General features: G+C 45.0%; 1 protein-coding gene across 1 annotated transcript in view; it reads right to left on the bottom strand.

The window, feature by feature from the left end:
- Positions 1–26,342, bottom strand: part of LOC147700971 (transmembrane protease serine 5-like) — a 257,795-nt gene that overhangs the window by 84,573 nt on the left and 146,880 nt on the right. Inside the window, exons 9-11 of the mRNA XM_086929282.1 lie at positions 16,958–17,001; positions 16,185–16,350; positions 14,751–14,920 (exon numbers count right to left, since the gene is read on the bottom strand). Of these exons, the coding sequence (XP_086785408.1) occupies positions 14,751–14,920; positions 16,185–16,350; positions 16,958–17,001 (380 nt within the window). The remainder of the gene's footprint in view (positions 1–14,750; positions 14,921–16,184; positions 16,351–16,957; positions 17,002–26,342) is intronic.

Genomic DNA, 26,342 nt, shown 5'->3' with positions numbered 1-26,342 from the left:
TGAAGATTCTCTTTTAGCCATTAAGAGGACTTCATGGTCAACCAGTTATATATGGATCATCAGATGTATACCGCGTCATCAATTACTGCGATTTTTTCTGTCACCTTAATGGGTGAGATTGATAAAATACTCAAAAAATTGGGTTCAAGTTTTGGATTTTTAAGTTTAAACTCTTTTGCATAAATTTATTTAAATTTAATTTAGGGAATACCTGTTTGTCAAATCGAGGTGCAGATTATAATAAACACGGAGGAGCCACCGGACTTCTCTCTTCAATTGGAGTCTATGTCGGGTTCTTGTCAGTGCTTTTGGGATCCCTGTAGGAAAGGGCATACATATGTGCATATATAGTATTACTGCTATACTGGGGCTACTTTTGGGCTTGTGTTTTGAAACCCTTTTAAATAGAACATTGAGCTATGATCAACTTACCACAATTATGTCGCCTTTAAATCAACAGTTTGTGTATTTGGATAGCAGAGGTTCGTCACCTGTTTAAAGAAAGGACGTTTGCTTTAGGAATCTTGAATGGTGGACTATACTTATTAACATTTATTAACATTTTCCTCCCTGTTTGAGGTCAGTTTATGGGCTACTTTTCCTTCTTTAAGAAGCCGGTGTTCAAATTTAGGATGTTCAATGGGATAATAGAATGATAAAATATATATCCCTCATCCTGCATTGCATTAAGTCTAGGTGCTAATTCTGTAAGTAATATTTTAATTTTTTTTTAAAAACGTATGCAAATAGTCATACAGTCAATCTCTATTGGTCCCCCAACTATTGTTTAGCCAATGCAGGCTCGAAGGGTGGCTTTTACCAGCTCCCGAGTTTAGTATTGCACTTGTGCTCGTTAAAGTTAACAAACCGCCCCAGTTCTCTTAACTTAAAGTTTCAGGTCGGCCTCCCTGCTCCTCCGTGTATCGCGTTGATCCGAGTAAGTGAAAAATGGGACGCGGCGCGTAATTTAAATACTGTCGCTCCCCTGTATGACCCGGAAGTGCATCGCCGGGATTATACAGTTTTCCATTGAATAAGGGGCATATTTTTAGGAGTTGTTATTGATCTTACTAGGGTCATGTACTGGTATTCTTATTGACACCTAGTGCGCATTTTCCGATTGTTTTCTTAATTCCTAAACCGGAAGTATATCGGTTATTGTCCGTCCTGGACCGCGGTTTTATTCAGGTGTTCTTATTATTTCCTTATTAATATAAATATGCCAGGTTGCAGCCATACTTATGGAATAAACAACGTTATTAATTATCTCAATTTGTATATGTTTTCCCGCCTCGCGCATTGACTTTCATTTTCATTAGCGCGGCCATTTTAGGTTGGGAAAAGACCTGCACTGCTTGCTCCCTTCGGGTAAATGGTAACAAGACTAGAGCATTTGAGACACCGCTATGAATAGGGTGTCAGTCTCATCTGTATTTATAGAAATTTCGAGTCCTGTTCTAGTAGGTAGATTTAGGACGTTCTGTTTTTGTTATTTTGTATAATATAAAGGCCATTTATTAATTGGGGAAAAAACCTGATGTGCTTAGTAATACCCAACCCGAAGTGCATGTGCAATACAACTTCATAGGGTCGACTACATGAGTATTCTTACAGTCCAAAAATCAAACATAATGTACCTCCATAATTGACATAATAATGTTATTAAGCACGTTGCTTATAAATATGCAAACTTTATAACATACGATATCCAGATGGACTTGGTTTCAGATACACTTTTGGTGTTTCTTACATTCATTCTGGTTCATATTAAACACCACCAGGTTGCAGTGGTATATAGTATAGCATAAAACATAAAACATACTAATGCACGATACATAGTGTCATCTGCTATTCCGCTGTTACATTTAGATGTTGTAATAGAAATCAAAACACAGAGAACTCATGGTATTCCTAATTGCATGAAATGCCCTAATGCAGCTATGTGTATAAAAGCTCAACCTAACCTTGCCTATGTTGGTTAAAGTAACGATTTACAATGTAGTTGTGTAGAGGGCTGTTATTAATGATTACTAATGTTAATATAGTGTATATCATGGGGGGTATGGGATAAGGGGCTATTATTCCAGATTACTCGTGTGAATGTATGTTGTAATTAGGGAGATCTATATAACCCGCCTTTCCCATTCTTCTCTATTATTTAAACCTGTTCTGAAGGTGTTAAAGAGGGACATGAAGAATTGTTACCTGTTTTTTCTCTTAGCCTGTAGATCACACCCTCTAAGGGATTGGTGCATAACTTCAATGCCACACCATTTTAGATCTTCGATTTGATGGTTGTGAGACAACCAGTGTTCCACAAGGGGTGCTGTTCTTTTTTTTGTTCGGATGGCTGATTTGTGCTCTGTCACTCTGGTTTCAGCCATCCGAACAAAAAAAAGAACAGCACCCCTTGTGGAACACTGGTTGTCTCACAACCATCAAATCGAAGATCTAAAATGGTGTGGCATTGAAGTAATGCACCAAACCCTTAGAGGGTGTGATCTACAGGCTAAGAGAAAAAGCAGGTAACAATTCTTCATGTCCCTCTTTAACACCTTCAGAACAGGTTTAAATAATAGAGAAGAATGTGAAAGGCTGGTTATATAGATCTCCCTAATTACAACATACATTCACACGAGTAATCTGGAATAATAGCCCCTTATCCCATACCCCCCATGATATACACTATATTAACATTAGTAATCATTAATAACAGCCCTCTACACAACTACATTGTAAATCGTTACTTTACCCAACATAGGCAAGGTTAGGTTGAGCTTTTATACACATAGCTGCATTAGGGCATTTCATGCAATTAGGAATACCATGAGTTCTCTCTGTTTTGATTTCTATTACAACATCTAAATGTAACAGCGGAATAGCAGATGACACTATGTATCGTGCATTAGTATGTTTTATGTTTTATGCTATACTATATACCACTGCAACCTGGTGATGTTTAATATGAACCAGAATGAATGTAAGAAACACCAAAAGTGTATCTGAAACCAAGTCCATCTGGATATTGTATGTTATAAAGTTTGCATATTTATAAGCAACGTGCTTAATAACATTATTATGTCAATTATGGAGGTACATTATGTTTGATTTTTGGACTGTAAGAATACTCATGTAGTCGACCCTATGAATTTGTATTGCATATGCACTTCGGGTTGGGTATTACTAAGCACATCAGGTTTTTTCCCCAATCAATAAATGGCCATTATATTATACAAAATAACAAAAACAGAACGTCCTAAATCTACCTACTAGAACAGGACTCGAAATTTCTATAAATACAGATGAGACTGACACCCTATTCATAGCGGTGTCTCAAATGCTCTAGTCTTGTTACCATTTACCCGAAGGGGGCAAGCAGTGCAGGTCTTTTCCCAACCTAAAATGGCCGCGCTAATGAAAATGAAAGTCAATGCGCGAGGCGGGAAAACATATACAAATTGAGATCATTAATAACGTTGTTTATTCCATAAGTATGGCTGCAACCTGGCATATTTATATTGATAAGGAAATAATAAGAACACCTGAATAAAACCGCGGTCCAGGACGGACAATAACCGATATACTTCCGGTTTAGGAATTAAGAAAACAATCGGAAAATGCGCACTAGGTGTCAATAAGAATACCAGTACATGACCCTAGTAAGATCAATAACAACTCCTAAAAATATGCCCCTTATTCAATGGAAAACTGTATAATCCCGGCGATGCACTTCCGGGTCATACAGGGGAGCGACAGTATTTAAATTACGCGCCGCGTCCCATTTTTCACTTACTCGGATCAACGCGATACACGGAGGAGCAGGGAGGCCGACCTGAAACTTTAAGGTAAGAGAACTGGGGCGGTTTGTTAACTTTAACGAGCACAAGTGCAATACTAAACTCGGGAGCTGGTAAAAGCCACCCTTCGAGCCTGCATTGGCTAAACAATAGTTGGGGGACCAATAGAGATTGACTGTATGACTATTTGCATACGTTTTTTAAAAAAAATTAAAATATTACTTACAGAATTAGCACCTAGACTTAATGCAATGCAGGATGAGGGATATATATTTTATCATTCTATTATCCCATTGAACATCCTAAATTTGAACACCGGCTTCTTAAAGAAGGAAAAGTAGCCCATAAACTGACCTCAAATAGGGAGGAAAATGTTAATAAATGTTAATAAGTATAGTCCACCATTCAAGATTCCTAAAGCAAACGTCCTTTCTTTAAACAGGTGACGAACCTCTGCTATCCAAATACACAAACTGTTGATTTAAAGGCGACATAATTGTGGTAAGTTGATCATAGCTCAATGTTCTATTTAAAAGGGTTTCAAAACACAAGCCCAAAAGTAGCCCCAGTATAGCAGTAATACTATATATGCACATATGTATGCCCTTTCCTACAGGGATCCCAAAAGCACTGACAAGAACCCGACATAGACTCCAATTTAAGAGAGAAGTCCGGTGGCTCCTCCGTGTTTATTATAATCTGCACCTCGATTTGACAAGCAGGTATTCCCTAAATTAAATTTAAATAAATTTATGCAAAAGAGTTTAAACTTAAAAATCCAAAACTTGAACCCAATTTTTTGAGTATTTTATCAATCTCACCCATTAAGGTGACAGAAAAAATCGCAGTAATTGATGACGCGGTATACATCTGATGATCCATATATAACTGGTTGACCATGAAGTCCTCTTAATGGCTAAAAGAGAATCTTCAAACAATATCAGTTACTATGTTTTTGTAAATCTCAAACCCCGTCTTTATGAATTTAAATCCCGGCTTTTTCGTATGTTTATTGATAAGATCAACATCGAAATGTCATAAAGGATACAAGACTACAGCTTGGTAAATAAATGTCCATTTGAAGAGCCATAATACGCCCGCTCAGCATTATGTTCCTTTCCCCCACCCATCATTCTCTGACAACAGGATTAACAGTGAATACTATGTTTTAATATAGCTTAGCAAGGAGGGTAAACACTGTGTAGCAATGACAGATTATGTGTTGAAGGAGTATGTATCTAAAAATGTTTTCTCAATTTCTAGATAAACTGTGAATCGTCAAAGTGTCCTGAAGAAGGTGTAAATAATATAAAACAACACCGAAACGCAGCGTCGACCTTTGTACTTTGACCACTTCCTTCTTTTAGATTATTTTCACTTATGTGAATATTTTACTGTGTTTTATTTAGATTGTAACCCTCTTAGGGAGGTATTTTAATAAATTGTGTTTATACCTTTTAAATTCTTTTGTTGCGTATTCACCTGTTAGATTGTGCTAACTAAGTATAATTTTTTGTGGGGAGCTATACATCATGGACAGTGCTTAAACAATTTTGAAATTACTTCTATTTAGTGTTACATTAACTGATTTATTTGAATCAGTTTCCCCCTAGCATAGTCTAGTTTCAGTCATCATTCGTGACTCTACTCAGTTTCAGGTAAACCACAGGTCTCTTCCCTTTTGTTCATAGATGATATTGCTGTCTTTAGCTCCGTCTGGGAGGATCACCTGGTCCACCTGAGAAATGTTTTGGAGGCCCTGCAAAAGGCAGGCCGAACTATCAAGGCTACTAAGTGCCATATAGGGCAGAGTCAGGTTGTGTACATGCGCCACCTTGTAGTTGGAGGCCTGGTTCAACCATTACAGAGCGAAATCCAGACCATCATGAAATGGGTTGCTCCAACTACCCAGACTCCGGTCAGAGCTTTCTTGGGCCCGACTGGGTACTACAGAAGATTTGTCAAGGGGTATGGTTCAATTGTGACACCCCTGAATAACTTAACTTCTAAAAGAATGCCAAAGAAAATTCAGTGGACAGTTAGCTGTCAAAAGGCATTTGAGGGCCTGAAGCAGGCCATGGGCACTGAACCAATTCTGCAAAGTCCTAACTACTCCAAAGAATTCATTGTCCAAACAGATGCATCTGAGTTGGGGGTAGGGGCTGTGCTAACACAATTGAATGATGAAGGTCAGGATCAGCCAGTAGCTTTTATTAGCAGAAGGCTGACCCCTATTGAGAGAGAGGCCTTTGATATGGTTTGGGCTCTGAAGAAGCTGAGGCCACAATTGTTTGGCACTCACTTCACTGTTCAGACTGACCATAAACCCCTCTTATGGCTACAACAGATGAAGGGTGAAAACCCCAAACCTTTGAAGTGGTCCATTTCCCTACAGGGGATGGACTATACTGTGGAACATAGACTTGGGAGTAACCAAGCCAATGCAGATGGACTCTCCAGATATTTCCAATTAGAACATGAAGACTCAACTGGACAAGGTTAGTTTAATGTCCCTGCTTTATTTTTTTTGGGGGGGGTGGGGGGGGTTGAGTAGGAGAGTAGGATCTGCAGACTATGGTTACCCCCACTTTTTGCTAGTGTTTCACTGTTTTTCGACTTTAGTCTGGCTGGGGCCCTGCTATTGAGGACCCCAGCCTAGCTGCTTCCTCTCTAAAATGATTGCATGTACCTTAGGTACACTCCAGATTGGTTACTGGGTTACCCATGTGAGTCCCTAGTATATGGTACCTTAGGTACCAAGGGCATCGGTAGCCCTGAGGCCTAGCAGGGGCTGAAGCATGTATTATGCCACCCCTTGGAAGCCTTCCAAAATGGCACCACAGGTCTGCTGCTGCAGCCTGGGTAAGGTGGTGCATGCACCCCTTACTAAGATATAGGTTACCTATATCTACCTTTAATCACTGACACTTATAAACCTATAAGTCACTCCTAAGGCAGGCCTTATCAATCCCGAAGGCGGAGTGCTTGGTTTTGTGTGAGAGGGTGCCCATGCATGAGCTGGGCTCCTCTGCAGCTTTCGGAGCCTATTATCTGAGGCTGTTCTGTGATGCAGCCAGACCATATACTCTTAAATGCATTATAACCTCGCAGTAAATGTTAACTTTGGAATTGCTGCATGGAAACATGTCGTGTTTGGTGTCAAACACTTTGGAATCCTACCCCTCCCCCCTCCCTCCCCCTCCCCAGTCCTGGCGGCGGGGGGTAGAATCCCACCCTTCTAGAGGGAAGAGACATGTTCAAACTGGTCTAACCGGTAATATTTTAAAAGAGCCCTGGCATCACAAAATGGATGCTGCAGCCACAGACACGGGACCTCCTGCTGCTGGACAATCTCCAGCAGGAGAGTCCCACACTGGGCCCCTCCAGCTCCTCCGGGACCCCCACCACGCGGATGTTACTTCTGCGGGCCCTCCTTTCCTGGTCTTCAAGGCACGCCGCCATCTGTCGGTATTGGTGTACAAGTTCGTTGATCCGTTGTTCCATGGCCTTTGCAGATGTTTGGAGAACTCAGATGTCTGCTTCATTAGTTTGGCTTTTTCTGAGCTTTTACCAAGGTCCGTGCGCAGTAGATTGACCTCGATGGAGACTTTATCTATCTTGGTCTCAAGAGTGGCCCGCAGCGTTTGTATGGCTGTCATAATGAAGAAAATTACAAAAAACAATTTGATGGACAGAATGTAGATCAATGTCTTACATTCACCCCAGTGCAAGGATCTGGGCCTAAATCCATCGTTTTATGCACTACACACCACCCTGGGTCAGATAATGGCTTTATGCAAATCAGCTCTGACCCTGTGCCCCATGGGAACAGTCCAGTCCGAACTACAACAGCCATATCTTTCCCAGACCGGAATCAAGCATCCGAGGACCGGACCGGTTTCGAGGTAACACCTCTCATCAGCCCGGCTAGCTTGACTCCAGTGGTGTGGAGGCTCTGGGACCCACGTCTGAGCTACCCCAGTACACTCAGGGAGAAAATTACAAAAACAATTTGATGGACAGAATGTAGATCAATGTCTTACATTCACCCCAGTACAAGGATCTGGGCCTAAATCCATCGTTTTTTGCACTCCACACCACCCTGGGTCAGATAATGGCTTTATGCAAATCAGCTCTGACCCTGTGCCCCATGGGAACAGTCCAGTCCGAACTACAACAGCCATATCTTTCCCAGACCGGAATCAAGCATCCGAGGACCGGACCGGTTTCGAGGTAACACCTCTCATCAGCCCGGCTAGCTTGACTCCAGTGGTGTGGAGGCTCTGGGACAAACGTCTGAGCTACCCCAGTACACTCAGGGAGAAAATTACAAAAAACAATTTGATGGACAGAATGTAGATCAATGTCTTACATTCACCCCAGTACAAGGATCTGGGCCTAAATCCATCGTTTTTTGCACTCCACACCACCCTGGGTCAGATAATGGCTTTATGCAAATCAGCTCTGACCCTGTGCCCCATGGGAACAGTCCAGTCCGAACTACAACAGCCATATCTTTCCCAGACCGGAATCAAGCATCCGAGGACCGGACCGGTTTCGAGGTAACACCTCTCATCAGCCCGGCTAGCTTGACTCCAGTGGTGTGGAGGCTCTGAGACCCACGTCTGAGCTACCCCAGTACACTCAGGGAGAAAATTACAAAAAACAATTTGATGGACAGAATGTAAATCAATGTCTTACATTCACCCCAGTACAAGGATCTGGGCCTAAATCCATCGTTTTTTGCACTCCACACCACCCTGGGTCAGATAATGGCTTTATGCAAATCAGCTCTGACCCTGTGCCCCATGGGAACAGTCCAGTCCGAACTACAACAGCCATATCTTTCCCAGACCGGAATCAAGCATCCGAGGACCGGACCGGTTTCGAGGTAACACCTCTCATCAGCCCGGCTAGCTTGACTCCAGTGGTGTGGAGGCTCTGGGACCCACGTCTGAGCTACCCCAGTACACTCAGGGAGAAAATTACAAAAAACAATTTGATGGACAGAATGTAGATCAATGTCTTACATTCACCCAAGTACAAGGATCTGGGCCTAAATCCATCGTTTTTTGCACTCCACACCACCCTGGGTCAGATAATGGCTTTATGCAAACAGCTCTGACCCTGTGCCCCATGGGAACAGTCCAGTCCGAACTACAACAGCCATATCTTTCCCAGACCGGAATCAAGCATCCGAGGACCGGACCGGTTTCGAGGTAACACCTCTCATCAGCCCGGCTAGCTTGACTCCAGTGGTGTGGAGGCACTGGGACCCACGTCTGAGCTACCCCAGTACACTCAGGGAGAAAATTACAAAAAACAATTTGATGGACAGAATGTAGATCAATGTCTTACATTCACCCCAGTACAAGGATCTGGGCCTAAATCCATCGTTTTTTGCACTCCACACCACCCTGGGTCAGATAATGGCTTTATGCAAATCAGCTCTGACCCTGTGCCCCATGGGAACAGTCCAGTCCGAACTACAACAGCCATATCTTTCCCAGACCGGAATCAAGCATCCGGGGACCGGACCGGTTTCGAGGTAACACCTCTCATCAGCCCGGCTAGCTTGACTCCAGTGGTGTGGAGGCTCTGGGACCCACGTCTGAGCTACCCCAGTACACTCAGGGAGAAAATTACAAAAAACAATTTGATGGACAGAATGTAGATCAATGTCTTACATTCACCCCAGTACAAGGATCTGGGCCTAAATCCATCGTTTTTTGCACTCCACACCACCCTGGGTCAGATAATGGCTTTATGCAAATCAGCTCTGACCCTGTGCCCCATGGGAACAGTCCAGTCCGAACTACAACAGCCATATCTTTCCCAGACCGGAATCAAGCATCCGAGGACCAGACCGGTTTCGAGGTAACACCTCTCATCAGCCCGGCTAGCTTGACTCCAGTGGTGTGGAGGCTCTGGGACCCACGCCTGAGCTACCCCAGTACACTCAGGGAGAAAATTACAAAAAACAATTTGATGGACAGAATGTAGATCAATGTCTTACATTCACCCCAGTACAAGGATCTGGGCCTAAATCCATCGTTTTTTGCACTCCACACCACCCTGGGTCAGATAATGGCTTTATGCAAATCAGCTCTGACCCTGTGCCCCATGGGAACAGTCCAGTCCGAACTACAACAGCCATATCTTTCCCAGACCGGAATCAAGCATCCGGGGACCAGACCGGTTTCGAGGTAACACCTCTCATCAGCCCGGCTAGCTTGACTCCAGTGGTGTGGAGGCTCTGGGACCCACGTCTGAGCTACCCCAGTACACTCAGGGAGAAAATTACAAAAAACAATTTGATGGACAGAATGTAGATCAATGTCTTACATTCACCCCAGTACAAGGAGCTGGGCCTAAATCCATCGTTTTTTGCACTCCACACCACCCTGGGTCAGATAATGGCTTTATGCAAAATGATGGATTTAGGCCCAGATCCTTGTACTGGGGTGAATGTAAGACATTGATCTACATTCTGTCCATCAAATTGTTTTTTGTAATTTTCTCCCTGAGTGTACTGGGGTAGCTCAGACGTGGGTCCCAGGCACTCCACACCACTGGAGTCAAGCTAGCCGGGCTGATGAGAGATGTTACCTCGAAACCGGTCCGGTCCTCGGATGCTTGATTCCGTTCTGGGAAGGACATGGCTTTTGTAGTTCGGACTGGACTGTTCCCATGGGGCACAGGGTCAGAGCTGATTTGCATATTGCCATTGTCTAACCCAGGGTGGTGTGGAGTGCAAAAAAACGATGGATTTGGGCCCAGATCTTCGGACTGGGGTGAATGTGTGACATTGATCCACATTCTGTCCATCACCTGTTTTGTTTGCAATGGCTGTCATAATGGACACCAGCGACGGTTCCTTTTGCCCAGCCGGGTCCCCTGTTGCACCGTCTGCCTGTGGTGTCCCCTTCTGCACCGTATACTTATCAAGTTTATTGGTCTGTGTGGCGGTGGGTTGCTTGGGCCGCATTGTCGCCATGCAGTGTCTCCCACGTGTAGCGTGGCTCCCGAAGACATTGCCCCTATGCGCCAGCTCCCTTCGCAGATCAGATCCCCTCACTCTGCGTCAGCAGTGTCGTCACCAGGCCAGCCAGCGAGGCCTTTCATCTCCAAGCAGGCCCTGGCATAGATCCCAGAGTCACAGTGTGGTCTTCTGCCTGTGCCTGTACCAGGTCCCCCTCCACTGCCTCCACCAGCTACCACTTTCTCAAAGGAGATCAGGAGGCCCTACTGCAGCCAGCGCGTGGTCTTTGGTGCACGTATTAACAGGCTACCAGCCCGTCCACAGTGTAGGGCATCTGGTTCCTATGACCGGGTGCAAACGCGGTCTGCCATGGGGCACGCAGTGGCTCCCGATGTTGTCTGCTCTCAGTACCTTCTTGGCCCTCAAAGGCATCTCCCAGGGCCCCTCGCCATGTAAAGGGCTCCCCAATGCGCAGGGTCGGCGCTCCCTGATGTTGGTGCCACTCCGCGCTCCGCCCGACTAAAATGTCCGGCACCGATTTCCAGGCCTCCCGCAGGCTGCTCCCGCTCCGGCCGCATTGGAATCGTGCGGCCCACAGGGGGTCTAGGCGGCACACAAAGCAGAGTTAGGGGCCTGCAGCAGGTCGTGGCCCAAAGCTGTGTCGTCAGTCGCGGCACCCGTTCATGTCCGTGAAGGCCCAAAAGCCAGGTCCTATCGTGGCGCCCAGGTCATCCAGCCACGCAGCAACGCCTCTGACTTGTGCTCGGCCTCCGATCTCCGGCCACAGCACGGCTCCGGGATCAGGTAGGAAGACCGTGATGGGCTCCACTGGCTCCGCCTTATCTCCCCAGCTCCGGAATACAGGCAAAGTGCGGCACCTACGGATAATGCCGGATTTTCACGGGGCGACGGGTTGAGGCTACGAGGACCTACCGGGCTAAGCGGGCATCTTCGTTGGTGCCTGGCCATGCCCCCAAAGCTGCCTTTCTTAACAGCTTCGGTGCTCATCACGGCTCCCGGCCGTCATGAGTCACGGTAGGTGTGTGCTCATGATGGCCGGGGGTCAGAGCTTTGCTGCTCCTCCCACACGCAATTAATTCCCCGCCTGTGCGGGCGAATAAATCCGTGGGTGGAGTTCTGACGGCACCTAGCCGTCATGAGCACATTCCTAACATGATTTATGACGGCCGGGAACCGTCATGAGCACCGCAGCGCCACTCCCCCTCCACCATGGCGAAATTCACGCCGCGGCTCATGGGTTAAGTATGTGTGAAGTGCTAACCTTGTTTCACCTCATTTGCATCTAGGTGTGAGGCTCCTGACTACTCCCAGCCAAGAGACCTGCACGTTGTTGCTTGTTGCAGATAGAAAGCATACAACGTGCAGGCGCTGCTGAAAATGTCATGGTGTTTGGAAATTACACCAGGGCGAGTTCAGCACATTATTTTGTGGGGCCTAAATCTTGGCAGGGTGGACGGCGTTCACCCTTTGAAAATAGTGGCTGGACGTTCTCCACCTGCGTGCACCCCTGGCTCATGCCCTGCTGTCTAGACACATCCAGACATGCAACTCCTGTCCCTGTGCTGTTGTTGCTATTATCACACATGATGCATAAGGACCCGTTATAACAAAGACATGGTCACCATCTGACCAATGGAGGTACGTCTCCTCACCATCGGACTAACACGTGGTTTAACAGTTATAGTATATCTTTTAAATGGTGAAAACCCCATCACCCAGTTTAACCAGCACCTATTAATTATAAATAAATAATACATTCTCAACAACAGCTACTTAACATGTTTTTTACTGAAGTGACTGGTCACACTTGAGAGCTGGGTTACTATCAGGGCTGCCTTAAGCATGGGCGAGCTGGGCCAGGGCCCTCGCGGGGGCACCAACATTCAAGGGGGCTCAGGGACAGCAGGCAGCAGTCTCTCTACAACTTTGCTCTAAAGAAACATGTAGTAACTACTGCTCTGAACTCTGTTTTTATCCTTTTTCTTGTCCTCCTTCAATGTCTCCTCTACCTTTTCAGTTTCCCAAAGCACTGACAATTAAAGCTAGCAAGTGGAAGGGGGGTGCTGAACTGTGTTTCACTCACAGCGCTATCTGAGCAAAGGCCACCTCTGGGTAATATGTACTGCAGTGTACAAAACAATGATTGATGGAATGCCTGAATTAATCTCAGACACTGGTAATTACTCTGGCTGCATCTCAGTCCATTGTTCTTGTTATACTGAGGTGGAGTGGCGTGCAAAATATGAGGGACTAGTGTGGGGCACAAGTAATTACCAGTGTCTGAGATTAAATCATGCTTTTCATCGATCACTTTTTTGTATACTTCAGTGTGATGTCCTAAATGGGGCGGGTATGACTAGACATGGGTCCCTTACACACTGTGCCACTGGAATCAAAATAAACCAGATTGTGAGGCCTAATAAGGGCAAAAATAGTCTTTGGTTGCTTTTGTTCCGGTTCAGGGAGGACCTGGCCTAGGTGTCCAGCTCGGGCTGGACTGTTTCTATTGGAGCATGGTCAAGAATGATTTGCATATGACTGGGTCCACATTTAGGCGAAATAGTGTGCAAAATAACAATGTACTGGGATGCGACTTGACTAATTACCAGTGCCTGAGGGTGACTCAAACCTTCCATCCATCACTTTTTTGTAGACTTCAGTGTGACACCCTAAGTGGGACGGGTATGCCCAGACGTGGGTCCTGTGCACACTGTGTCACTGGAACCAACCTATAGTTGGCTGATAAGTACTAACTAGGGTGAAACCGGGTTTGGGTTGCCTGTGTTCCGGTTCAGTGAGGACCTGGCGTAGCAGTTCGGGCTGGACTGTTCCCATTGGAGCAAGGTCAAGACTGAAATGCGTATAGTGGGGCTAAAACTGAGGTGGTATGGGAAACAAAGTAATGATGAACTGGAATGCAGCCCAAGTACTTACTTGTGGCTGAGATTAATTCAAGCATTCCATCCATCACTTTTTTGTACACTTATGGTTAATATGTAGATTTCTGTGGAAGATGTTTTTAGTAGACACAGAAGGCCAGGAGCAGGGGCTCCTGGGAAAGAGGGAGGGAGCTCACAAGCTGCTGCAGGGACTATGTTGGGGGAGCTGCGGGAGAGTGTGAGAGAGGCGAGTCAGAATAGACAGGAAGGAGTTAAATGGGGCACATGTACAATTACGTGCACATGTCATTGTCAAGGGGAATAGAAACCGGTACAAACACTGTGAAAAACTGCTGGCCACTGCAAGTTTGGGGTGCGTGTGAAAACACAACACCCAAAACATAAACCCCAAAAGTTAGACTACCAACACCTCAACCTTGCAAAATATCTCCCTACAAAATGTCAATCCACTATTAACTGCTTACACCAAATATGCTACGACTGGACTTGGAATAAGAAAATTACACCAGCACGCAAATATGTGGGATGTGACTGTGGGTGGATATAAGAATTAAATTCACATTAGAACTTTGGAATGTCGGGCGCTAAAAACCTGGTGCTTCATTAAAGCGTATCAGTAAGTCTCTGTCCATCTGGTGTTTTCAGCTTTATATTGAGATAGGCGCCTTGACGCCCACTGGGCTAAGTTGCGCAGTTATAAATTCTGCTTCATTCATTCATTCATTCCATTGAAGATAGTGGAGTGGATACAAATTAGAACATGCTGCCTCTAGGGGCGGAATGTTCTAACAGCCTTATAGCACACTGTATCTGGGCTAGACCAGCCATTAAAGGCCCGATCCCTTGTTAAAGGCCCTCGCCTTTAACGCTGGAGCGGGCCTTTATTAGCTGAAATTTCCCACTACGGCGGGCTATAAGGCTATATTAAATTGACATACAGTTAAGATTTTATATGTCATATTACAATCTGTGTTTTTACATTAAATTCCAGCAGTGAGACAGCCTGTGGTAACTAATATCACACTTTCTTCTAACATGAGACCAGGTCACCTGAGAACTGTAGAGGTACAGATGTCTTCAGCAGGGCCACATCGTAGTCAGTGGTAGATGTGGAGAACTGCGCGTTGTAGTAGATTTTTTTCACTGAATAAATCCCAGATCCCCCAATCAAGGTGGAGCCAGCATGGACCCTCCAGTTATTGACGGTAAACAGGCCGGACCTGGAATACAGGGTAGAAAGGTCTACTTGTTAAAGGCAGACTTGCTTAGGGGCAGGTGGGGTGGGACTCAGGTGAACAAAGGAAGAGTCACAACCATAGGGTGCAAAAGAGACGTGACCCTCGGGGCAATCAATGCTATGTCAGGTAATCAAGGCTCACCATGACAAATTACCTTTTGGCTTTAGAATGAGTGATCTATGTAGGGCAATCATCTTTTTACTGATCCCAACAATGCTGGCATGTGGTTCCAAGGACAGTGTAACTAACCATGGGAAGCTAGGTCTGTGGTGAAATTGCACCTGTGCAAATTGAAGCAAGTTCTGACGCACCAGCTTTGTGACCTGAAGATCACATCTGAAATCACCAGTAAGTACTTATCTTTGTGAGTTCCTTGGCTGGTACCACGGAAAAACAGTCAGTGAATAGTTTGTCTGGTCAAACTTGGCCCTCATAGAACCAGGTCTTCAAGTCATGGGTGGCAGATTGCAAAATCTAGGATAGCGCATGGTTGATCAGCTTGAATGAGAAATGTCAACTAAAGAAGGTAACGGCAATGGTTTGAAGCCTAGTGAATGAGGGTGGGCAATATAAATAGCGGGCCCATAGATTCAGATGGCCTCCAAGAACAAGGCTCAATGAACCCTGGCAAGAGTAGTGCCTACAACTCTTGGACAGAAAGAGAGAGAAAAGATGGCAGACATGGGGGTGATCATTTGCAGCACAGCTGACCGCCATAAAAAAGACTGGTGAGGCAAAACTGGACAAAACTATTGTCATATTGTCAGCATTCTCCTGATAAAACGTGTGCTGTAGAAAGCAATAACTCAGCTTGCCAGAGGATTGTGGGCATGAAGCATAGACTATTGAATAAGCAATCCATGACGAAAGTCTAGACCAACTTAGTAAGGTTTCTAAAACAAGAAAGAAAATTGCAGTCATGAAACTCAAAGCATACACTCAGAGGACACTTGAGGGCATACATGAAGTGCATTCTCAACATACGTATGGAGTAAAGTTACAGCGCATATACTAAGGGTACTTAAAACATGTACACGAAGAACACAAATTAGCAGATAACACCTAGAGGATATTCTGAGCATATTTATAACTCATAGACCAGACCTGGAAGAGGGAGATGTTCACAGCACAAATGGACAGTTGAATATCATTCAGCGTAGGGGAGGTCCTCAACGCACATCGGCTAGCATGAGAACTGTAGCACCGGGGTAGGTTACTCACATAACATATCAAAAGAGATACTCACAGCACAAAGCAGTGGGCAGCACTCAGGACCCACTGCGACGAGATGATGGAACCGCCGCAAACATGCTGCCCGTCCCAATGTAGGCTGACTTGCCAGGGCCAGCTCCCCTCAGATGAGGGGGACCCGCCAATGATGCGCTGCCCCACTTCAGGCCGACGTCCACAGTCTACAGAAGGACAGACAAGGGAGAGATACTAGGAGTAGAAAAAAGGGTGTGTGGAAAGGGTAACAAGGTGGGACAGCAGAGCACACCCCACTCCAACACTGCAGAACCACACACAAACAGCAGACCCATAACACCCTCTATAGCAGACTACAGGACACACAGATAGAATACACTGCATCAATTGGAAGCGAGGGTGATTCCAGGCCCACTCTGTCCCATTTCCCAGGGGTTCAAGAGTTGAGATGAGGCTGAACTACAGAGAAAAGCTGGAGATTTACCTGAAAAGCAGTTTAGGTCTTCTGTAGACAAGAACTTATCTCATGTACCACAATGCATGCACAATACCTCATTCTGAACAGCCGCCATGCCAGATTTTAACGAAGTATTCTGATAAATCTGCAAAGGTTACTAAATCTTGGTCCCATCCATCATAAAGCAAGTGCCATCGAACTCCGTCAACATGCACAGTTCAGGGTTTCAGAGGACCATCACTAATAACAACAGTCTGCAACCAATATGTTTCTTTAAAGACACTCAACTGGGCATGGTGCCCAGCAAACACAGCACACAGGGCCACAGGAACAGGTGTGATGCTCCGAAGTGTTACCTGTGCACTGCAGGGAGACGCCTTGTTGAGCGGGACAGCTCTGACTTCATGTGCCACAAAAAGACAATAACACAACTTAGAGATTGTTAAGGCCACTCCCTCTTTACTTTGCAGAGCATTCTAAATGATTTTCTGAATAAAACGCATGTACAGAAGCAACACTGAACCCAATAAAGGAATCACCCTACTACTCATAGCACACAAGCAATATCTAACACTTTAATCACCACTCTTGCATTTCTAGTTGATAATCGAGGTGGCGGCAAGGGGGGGCCACCATTGCAATTTACTTAATCACAATATTGCTCGAGTAGGCTACAAAGAATATTGTAGGGGTCTGACCGGGTCCTACACTGCTAAGGTGAATGACCCATTCCTTCGACCTGAAGGCCGTAGCGAGACCCTCCTGTCTTTAAGGCCACGTCTAATTCCAAAGTCATTCCTCAGTCTAATATCTTCATGATCAACGTACCAAAGCTCAACTGTAAAAACAAATCTGAATATGGAGAAGCCCAAAAAAACAAAGCCATCCATTGGTTTAGGCAGGTAAGGGGCTGTCGATCGTGATAAGGGATGACATCTTGAGGGCTGGGAGAGGCGTCCTGAAAAATAGTCCAGTTGATGCAGTACAACTAACATTGATGAATGAAAATCTAGTGCATGATTTAGTTGCCCTGGAAGCAAGATCCTGCCCTCCCCTTAGCACCAATATCAAATTGAAGCTCAATATCCCCTCACCGGAAGCCAATTGCAAGAATGTAGTGGTCCCTCAAAGGGATTCACCCTCTTCCACTTTGTCATACAGTGACTGACTATTCCCAGATCCCTCTCAGAATTATGCGTGTAATTCCAGTATCGATTCCAATCTAATTCCCACACCGATGAACAAAGGTCCGGAGGGTGGTCTCCTGGAGCTCGAGGCAGTGATTTTAAGGCCCCTCCCCACACACTGTACCTCATTTTCAACTAGGAGAAAATGACCAGGATGGGGATGAAACCACACATATCCGCTTGAACTCCGATATGGTTTATCCAGCTGCAGCATCGCCGCCCTTCAGCCCAATGCACCTGGTAGAGCAAACAAAACGTAAAAAAGGGGGAAACTAGGTCTCCTCTCCCCCACTGGCATGGGATAATTAACCAGCACAATATTTGTATCATGAAAGAAACCTAGAGTCTGACACCTGTTTAAATCCCAGGGTTTGTCACGTTCTATAAACCGGCAATTCCCTCTAAATAAGGTCGCCCCTCCGGAGTCTACTCATTCCGATCCAAATAGCACTAAATCATGAAACAGAGGAGCTTCACACCAACTAAAGCAACCTCCTCTGCGTCAGACTCAAAGGCCCCCAAGGAAAGTCCTTAGATATTGTAAATGTCTATGCAAGGAGTTCCAAACTAGGCAGGTCACCTACTTTGCAGTCACTAGACGAATTACTGGATGCAAGACAAATTGAACTTCCCCTAGTTGTGACAGGTGATTTTAACGTCACATGTGAGCCCCTCGACCGGGAAGATATCCTTGAGATCAACGAGGAGGATAACATGTGTTTAGTTCCCTCATTGGACTTGCCACCAATAAAGAAATGGTTCCAAGCAGCATTTCAGTTAAATTCCCTTACCCATACACATAGGTTACGGGTTGCCAATGGAAGGACCCTGTCAGACAAAGAAGGGGGAATGATTTTCGCTGGGCCCTAAGGGTCGAGCCGGATCGATTATATTCTTTTGGACTCTCTGCCTATGGCTACTTGTAGTTGACATGTCTATCATTCAGACATGCAAAAGCGACTGCAATCCTCTGCGCCTTATAATTGAGCAACCGAGGGCTGAGAATGCCAGTGCAGTCTATGACCTCCCCTCTACAAGGGAGGTGATCTACTCCAATGATAATAGCCGGCTAAAATGGTCCACAATTTTGGCGGACAAATCAAAGCTTGACACCTTAAAATGCGATCTCGAGAACCATCTAGAATTCCTCTCATCCCCTTCAAGAGACTGTCTCACACAAGCTAGCCGCAGCGACTAACACTTGTTTTGACCAGCTGGCCAAAAATGTTATTGTCCACCAACACAAACTGAGGTCGAGCAAAGCAAAAATTAAGAAAATGACCTCCTGGTTCTCAAAAGAGTGCAGATCCCTAAAAAGAGAGCTGTCCCTTGCCCCATGGCATGGGGATATACCGACAATTTGGGGACTGAGGAAGTCGTACCAATCGGCCCAAGTGAAGGCCAAGAGGGACTGGGACGAAAGGAGTTGGGCAGAACTTGGAGAGTCCATTTCAAGTCCAGATGCCCGACTGTCCTGATCACTCATGGGTAAGGGCAACTGCGATCGGTCCCCACCTCTAGCTAACAACATCCTGGCACATCTGTGGCAGGAACACTTTGGCTCTCTTTGCTCAACCTTCACAAGTTATGCCATGGAAGCTACAGTTCCTGATCTAATGCAACTACCACACGATCTAACATTTACTAGAGAGGAAATACTGGCCTCACAGGATACAATTACACCTGCCAAGGCCTCCGGCCCTGACGGCATCCCAGGGGGTCTCTTTAGATCTGACAGGAAAAACTGGCCTACATACATACTAACCCTAGCCAATGATATTGCGGGAGGAGGGAGCATCCCAGAATCTTGGAAGGGGGCTGAAGTGATCCCCATCTTCAAAAAGGACAACAGGTCTATACCTGCACACTACCGACCGATTAGCCTGTGTCCAGAAAGTTGTCTGTCCCTTGCTATTAGCCAAAATCACATATTGGATGGAAGAAAACAACATTCTTTCTTCCCTTCAAGCGGGCTTCCGGCGAAAACGGGCAGTCAATCAGGTCTTTCAACTGTTTATGCTGTACTGGAAGGTGGTTTTGCTGGGCAAAGGGAGACTGTACATTGCATTAATCGATTTAAAAAATGCATTTGATCTTGTTCTCAGGGACAATTTATGGTGGGTACTCAGAGAGATGGGCATGCCTACGGGCATCCTTGCACTCCTAATTAGGCTCCATGATGAGAATTTTGCCAGGGTCAGCTGGGGTAGCCAAGGACAGGTTACCAATCCCATCAAGGTCCAGCGGGGAGTCCGCCAAGGATGTGTCCTGGCGCCAACTCTATTCTCATTGTACATCAACCACATTGCTGAGGTTCTATCTGTCATCCGAGTGGATGCCCCGTCCTTAGCAAAGCAAAGAATACCCACCCTCTATTCGCAGATGATACACTTCTTGTCTCGAAGACCCCAAAGGGCTTGCGATAACTGTTAGATAATTTCAAGCTCTTTTGCGATAGGAGGGGGCTTGAAATTAATACATCAAAAACCAAGCTAATGCTTTTCCCCACAAAGTCATTCAAGGGCAATCTGCTCCTAGACAATGTCCCACTAGAGAGTCCATTCCTTCAATTACCTGGGAATAAAACTATCTGGCCTGGAACCACCATCTTAACAATGCCTTCCTCAAATTCTCCCAGGTAACCAGGGCCCTGCGCAAAGAACATCGCCTCTCTCACACCAAGTCTGTTGCACCAGCATTGAAACTGTATAGTGGCAAGGCCGTGAGCAGTGCACTCTATGGAGCTGAGCTGTGGGATATGGCAAGAACAAATGACCTGACATCCCTGGAGAACAGGTTTGGTTTCTTTGCCACAGAGTACCCCCACTCGCCCAATACTGCTTGTCATGGGCATCAAACCCATAAGCGACCTAGCGAAGCTCCGTCCCCTTTTGTTCAGGCAGCGGATTGTTTGCACCCCGGAACTGTTGCCCTATGCTGCTGCTTTCCAGGAGATCTGTGCCTTAGACACCATGCACAAAATTGGTTGGACCAAACATGTCAAAATTCTTATGTCACACAACATTGTTTGCCCAATACCCCTCGCTAGAAGACAAATCATATCTCTCTATTGGGAAGGAGTTGAGCGCATTGCCTACTTAGCTGGCAATCAGGCGAGAGTGAATGAGGAATTCAGTGATTTCAAGCATAGCTGTACCCTCGAAAGTTACCTTGACATCATTAAAGTGGCGGCTGGTAGGAAGCTATACATCCAGTTCAGGCTTGGCAGCCTGCCCATTAATGCATTCACAAATCCTTGGCTGCATAACAAAGCAAAGCCCTGTTGTCCTTGCCCACAAGAATCCATGGTACACTTCTTCTTTGCATGTAAAGCATACACCAAACCTTGGAGCAGATGGCTTTCTCCTGTCTGCAGAGAACTTGGTACCAGAGACTTTAAAGTGGCTCTGTGCATACTAAAATCGGATGCCAGACCCCTATTTGTGTGTGCAGCTGCAACAAACTTGGGAAATGCATGGACAATCAGAAGGAGGGCGTTGACTCCCTCCCGGCTCAGCCCTGTGAGCAGCGTACACGTTCAATTCCCATTAAACACATTTGCCACACAGAACAGCAAACCTAATAATGCAAGTAACACTTTTTAGTCCTTTTATATGTTAGTATGAAATGTTTTAATGCTTCTATTACATATGTGACTGATTTCTTTAGCATTTGCTTTTTTAATAACAGTTATTTGCTAGATTTTGCACATTCACGTTCCACGTGGACATGAACCTGTGATTGAAACAATGATTTGCCTAATTGAAGAATGTAACAAACATCCGCCAAGGCATCTGCATTAGAATCTGGTTCATGCCAAATGTGTAGTTTGTCTGCATCTTAGCAACGGGACGTTGCTAAATTATCACTTCAACCCTTCTTGCGGGATGATATTCGCGATGAACACTACGCCCCGTTGCACTGGCGAACATAATTGATGTCATCAAACATGTCTTTACTTCTGGAATGGGACTTGCTCAGGCTGCATATCTATCTTCCAAGCTGGTATAAACTCAAGACGATAACTGAGATCTACATAGTACTGGGTAGGTCCTTATGTCTGTTCTTTTACCGTCTATTAGTTTATTTTTTATATCCAATGATATTTTTTAATTGTATTGCTTTTATCATTGAAGTGCATTGTCCAATTTATATTGAAATGTGTGAAACGTGTTCCTCGATTCCCTGTGTCTTTTATGATATTTTTACCGAAATAGAGACAGATAATGATGATGATGGTGATGGCGTTTCCATATTTTCCAAGGCCAGCAGGCAATCTGGAGAGGAGCAGCTTGACTTGGAAAGCAGCAGAGACTTAAATTCCAGAATCATCTGGTTATTTATCATAGCTTGTAGAGCTTGTAAGTTAATTGTAAAATGTGTTTTGTGTTTACTTCTGGTATTTGTAATAATATATTAAAAAGTTGCCATTGCTTTTCAAAAATGCCTACATAATCTTTATTATCTAAAACAAAAGTCTATTTATTTTAAAATATATAAATCACTAGCATAACTTATATAACCTTTGAAAACACTTCCACAAGACATACCTTTTCAACAATCATTAGAAACACTGTTTTAAGCTCTAAACTTTATTGATAGGCATTTGATGGTTTTAAAATAGCTACAATTGTTCATTCTTAGAAGTTCTTTAAAAGGTTAGCGCTGTTTTAATAACGCAATAACATTTTATGAAAGTTGAAAAAAAGATTGACTCGTTAAAACAAAAAAAGTTATAAAAGTTATATTGGGTTCAAATTCATGGTTAAAAAAAGCTCAGCTTTCACCAGAAACAAAATGTATTCTTTCAGAAGCAAGATTTCAGTAGGAAGTCCTGGGTCGAAAGTTTCCTTTAGTTTGTTGATCTTGTTTTCAGGTGATGCATTTCACCTTTGTGGAGGGTAAGTTCCTGCGATGAGGTGCGGCTGCGGTGAAAACTTTGCCCAGCCTTCTATCTTATGGCTTCAATTCATCTTGAAAGACTTGGACTCAAACTGCTGCTATAAAATATAACTGCTTTTGGGTGAGGCATGTACTTTAAACAGTGGTGTGGCATTTATAGGAGGTTCAGAGCCATCTATCAGTTCTGATATGCCTTTTCTAACCCTGGGCGTAGTTTGCGTAGTAACGCTACGCATATCTACGCGAAGTGCATTTCACACTACGCAAGCTACGCGAACTGCGCAGTGCAGTAGGGAAAATGCAATTCGTACTGGTTGCACAGTGCCAGATGCTTGTCCGCACTGTGCAATCATTGCAAACGGCATCTTGCACAGTGCAAGCAGTCGTTTTCTGCCGCTTGAGTAGATTTGTACTCGAGCGGCAGCTTTCTCAACGCGGACTGGTAATTTCCCATCGCGAGCATACGCGACCACTCGCAATGAGAAACCTGACCTCCCCGCGTTGAAAATCTCGCCGGGAAGTTTATTTTCCACGCTCGTGATCGGCAACTTGATGTTGCTGATCGCAAACCACCGCATGGTCCACTCAGCCTTTCATCCATCTGAGGTCGATAAAATGAGTACCATTGAGTTGGGTAACAACAAACATCTGTTACTCAGCACCGAGATACCCATAGTGGTGAACTAGCGCGTTACAAATACATATGTTATGTTATGTAAACGAGGAAAAAGTCTCGCCTGGATGTTGATTTTGCTCGATCGCGGTCGCCAACTTGACGTTGAGGACCGCGTTTTTACACCATTTACGTGCAATTCACGTAGTGCATAGTAGCGCAAACTACGCACGCTCCAAAGCGTAGCGTAGTCCTATGCCCAGGGTTAGCCTTTTCGCGTCATAGAAATAGGATATTAAGACAACATTTGCAATCATGAAGAGTAGGTCTCTCCTTGACTTGAATATCTGCTTGCATAGGCACCCCAAGGGTCACCCGGATTCCACTGCTTGGCTGAATCAGTAACAATTGCTGGTTTATGCCAACAGCTTTCATAGGAGCCCTCTGCAGTGTAAGATGGACCAAGTGGCAGCAAAGGCCAGAGTCCCCCCTCATAGCCGAGCGCAGAGCTGGGGTGCCGGATGGACATGATGGGGTGTTTGCACTGCAAGGAGTCAGAGACTAAAGCTCAGCGTCATCTGTCCTTAAGGCCATGCAGCTAACAGTCCATAGATTGGGTTGAGGGTTGGGTTATCTTCAAAAGTGGTGTTGGAGGCCAAGAGGAAGAGAGGAGCAGTTCCCTTTGCTTACACACTGCAATACCATGCTCACTCATTTGACCAAGGCCTTGTTAGCTTTGGGATTTCTGCATGCTTAGAGGGCATCCGTACAGTGCCTTAATGGGCTGGTGCTATGCAGTACAGCTCCAAACCAAACATAGCATGGCACATTACAGATTAGCTTTTCATAAAATGCCCAACATAGCAAAGGCCACATTCACAAAAACACAACCGAGGTTTAGAGGCCAAGACTCTGTGAAGCTTGTAAAGTAAACGGTAACAGGATGAGAAGACTCACAGAGAATTGTTGCAACAATTGAATCGCAACAGTTGAATAGCGAGTCTGCGCGAAGGAGGAAGAGAACTTCATTTGCCCAACTTCAGACATAACAAGTCTCCTACTGCTGCTTCCTGACCATAAGTAGGTTGCCTGCTAACTTTTGTCTTGCTATTTGCACACAATCTCATGCCGATCTCATGGAGCTCATGGCTCCACTTTTCTGATTTTGCACTAGGTTACATTTTTAAAACGTAAACTTCTTTTTAGACTTGTTTATTTGCACAATTGTTTTTAATGGTTCACGTTTTTAAAACTAACGTTTACTCATCAGTTCACTCCTCCCTGAGGCTTCCACGGTCCTCCGCGGCTCTTCCGAATGTTGTGGAGGGAAGACCTCTGAAAACACCCCTTCCGGGCTCCTACTTCCGCCCAGGTTAGCAGTCCAGTGGCCAGACGTGCCAATTTAGAGGCTCTCTGGATAGGACGCGCAGCGGACGTGCGCAGCGGGCGCACCAAATGCAAGCCCGTCTGCGCCCGTCCATGCCAGGACTTGGCCTAGGGCCAGAACCCCTGGCTCAGGGACCATAGAAAAGACAAGATTATGTTATGCCGGAAAAAGCCTCAGACCACTATGTTCACTCAGACAGCACTCATGCAATGTATTCACGGGGGAAGATTCAATATAATCTCACTATGCACAATGTTTAGGGTGCAATATAAAGTAACAAAAAACATTAAATCATACTACAGATTTACCTATTGATGTCAGTGTCCCAAATTCCAGGTCTAGTGACCTGCAGTTAGCTCTCATTAATGCCAGGTCCCTAATAAAGCATAGCTATGAAATAGCTGACCTCATTACTGGCAATAGAATAGATGTATTGTTCATAACCGAAACATGGGGCAATGACACTTCGGATCCCGATTTTAACATTGCTGTCCCTCAAGGCTACAAAGTGTTCAGACACGACAGGCAATTGGGCAGAGGAGGTGGCCTTGCACTAATTCACAGAATTTAATTTAGTGCCCATTGTTCAGTGGTGCTCTCCTCCGGCTGCGAGGCCTTTCACTATGAAATCTCATTCCGGGGTCAAGACTCTTTTAATGGTCTTTTAATCTATCGCCCCCCTGGTTCTAGAATCAACTTTTTGGCTAATTTAAGCCCACTTTTAGAACTAAGCTTCCAACACAAATGTTTTACGTTTTTGGGTGACTGGAATTTTCACCTAGAAATGTTGGAGGACAAAGACACGAAGGAGCTCTTGGAGTTGATGTCTGAGTTGGGTGATAGTCAGCTTATCGAAGAACCCACACATCTAGCAGGACATACTCTAGATGGTCTTTTTTCCAATAATCCTGCTCTTCACAGTATATTTACTCTTCCGCTAACATAGTCTGACCATCACGCTATCCTTTTTAGATATAAGCCTCCTCTATGTGACAACAGGAGTAGGGCTCACAGCATTACTACTGGCAGATCTTGGCATAGCATTGAGCCTCTAGCATTGGTAGACAATTTAGCACAAACTCGGAGCTAAATGCAGAATCTTCAGCTATAAAATATACTTCATGGTTAGATTCCAACTGCCTTACACTTGCCCCTATTGTGACTACTAATAAAAATAGAAAAACGCCTTCAGCCCCATGGTTTTCTGAAGCCTTAAGATTGGATAAACAGGCTTGCAGAAGACAAGAAAGAGAATGGAGACCACATTATGAAGCACCAGAAAAAGTCAAATTCAAAGCTTTGCTCTTAGACTTTAAAGAAAAGTTATCTGTGAAAGGCGCCAATACTATACATCTTTAATTGAAAAAGCAGGTCACTCAAGTAAGGAACTTTTTCAGACTGTCAAACATCTGACTTGAAGTATAAAAGAGGACTCTGCCAATCATAGCCAAGAATTATGCAGTACACTTGCTCACACCTATAAATCCAAGATGGATCAAATCTTTGATCAATGTGCTTCCTCCAAATCAGGTGAGAAGATAAGGCAGGAAGACACAGTCAAAACACTCTCTTAACTTCACCCCTACCTCAGAACTCAAATAGTTAAATCCATCTCTACGGCCAAATCAGGATTACCGGAAGACCCCTGCCCC

This window comes from Lissotriton vulgaris, chromosome 7 (assembly GCF_964263255.1).
Source record: "Lissotriton vulgaris chromosome 7, aLisVul1.2, whole genome shotgun sequence".
Classification (NCBI taxonomy): Eukaryota; Metazoa; Chordata; class Amphibia; order Caudata; family Salamandridae; genus Lissotriton; species Lissotriton vulgaris.
The sequence above is the reverse complement of the archived record's forward strand: the minus strand, read 5'-3'. Positions and strand labels throughout refer to the sequence as shown.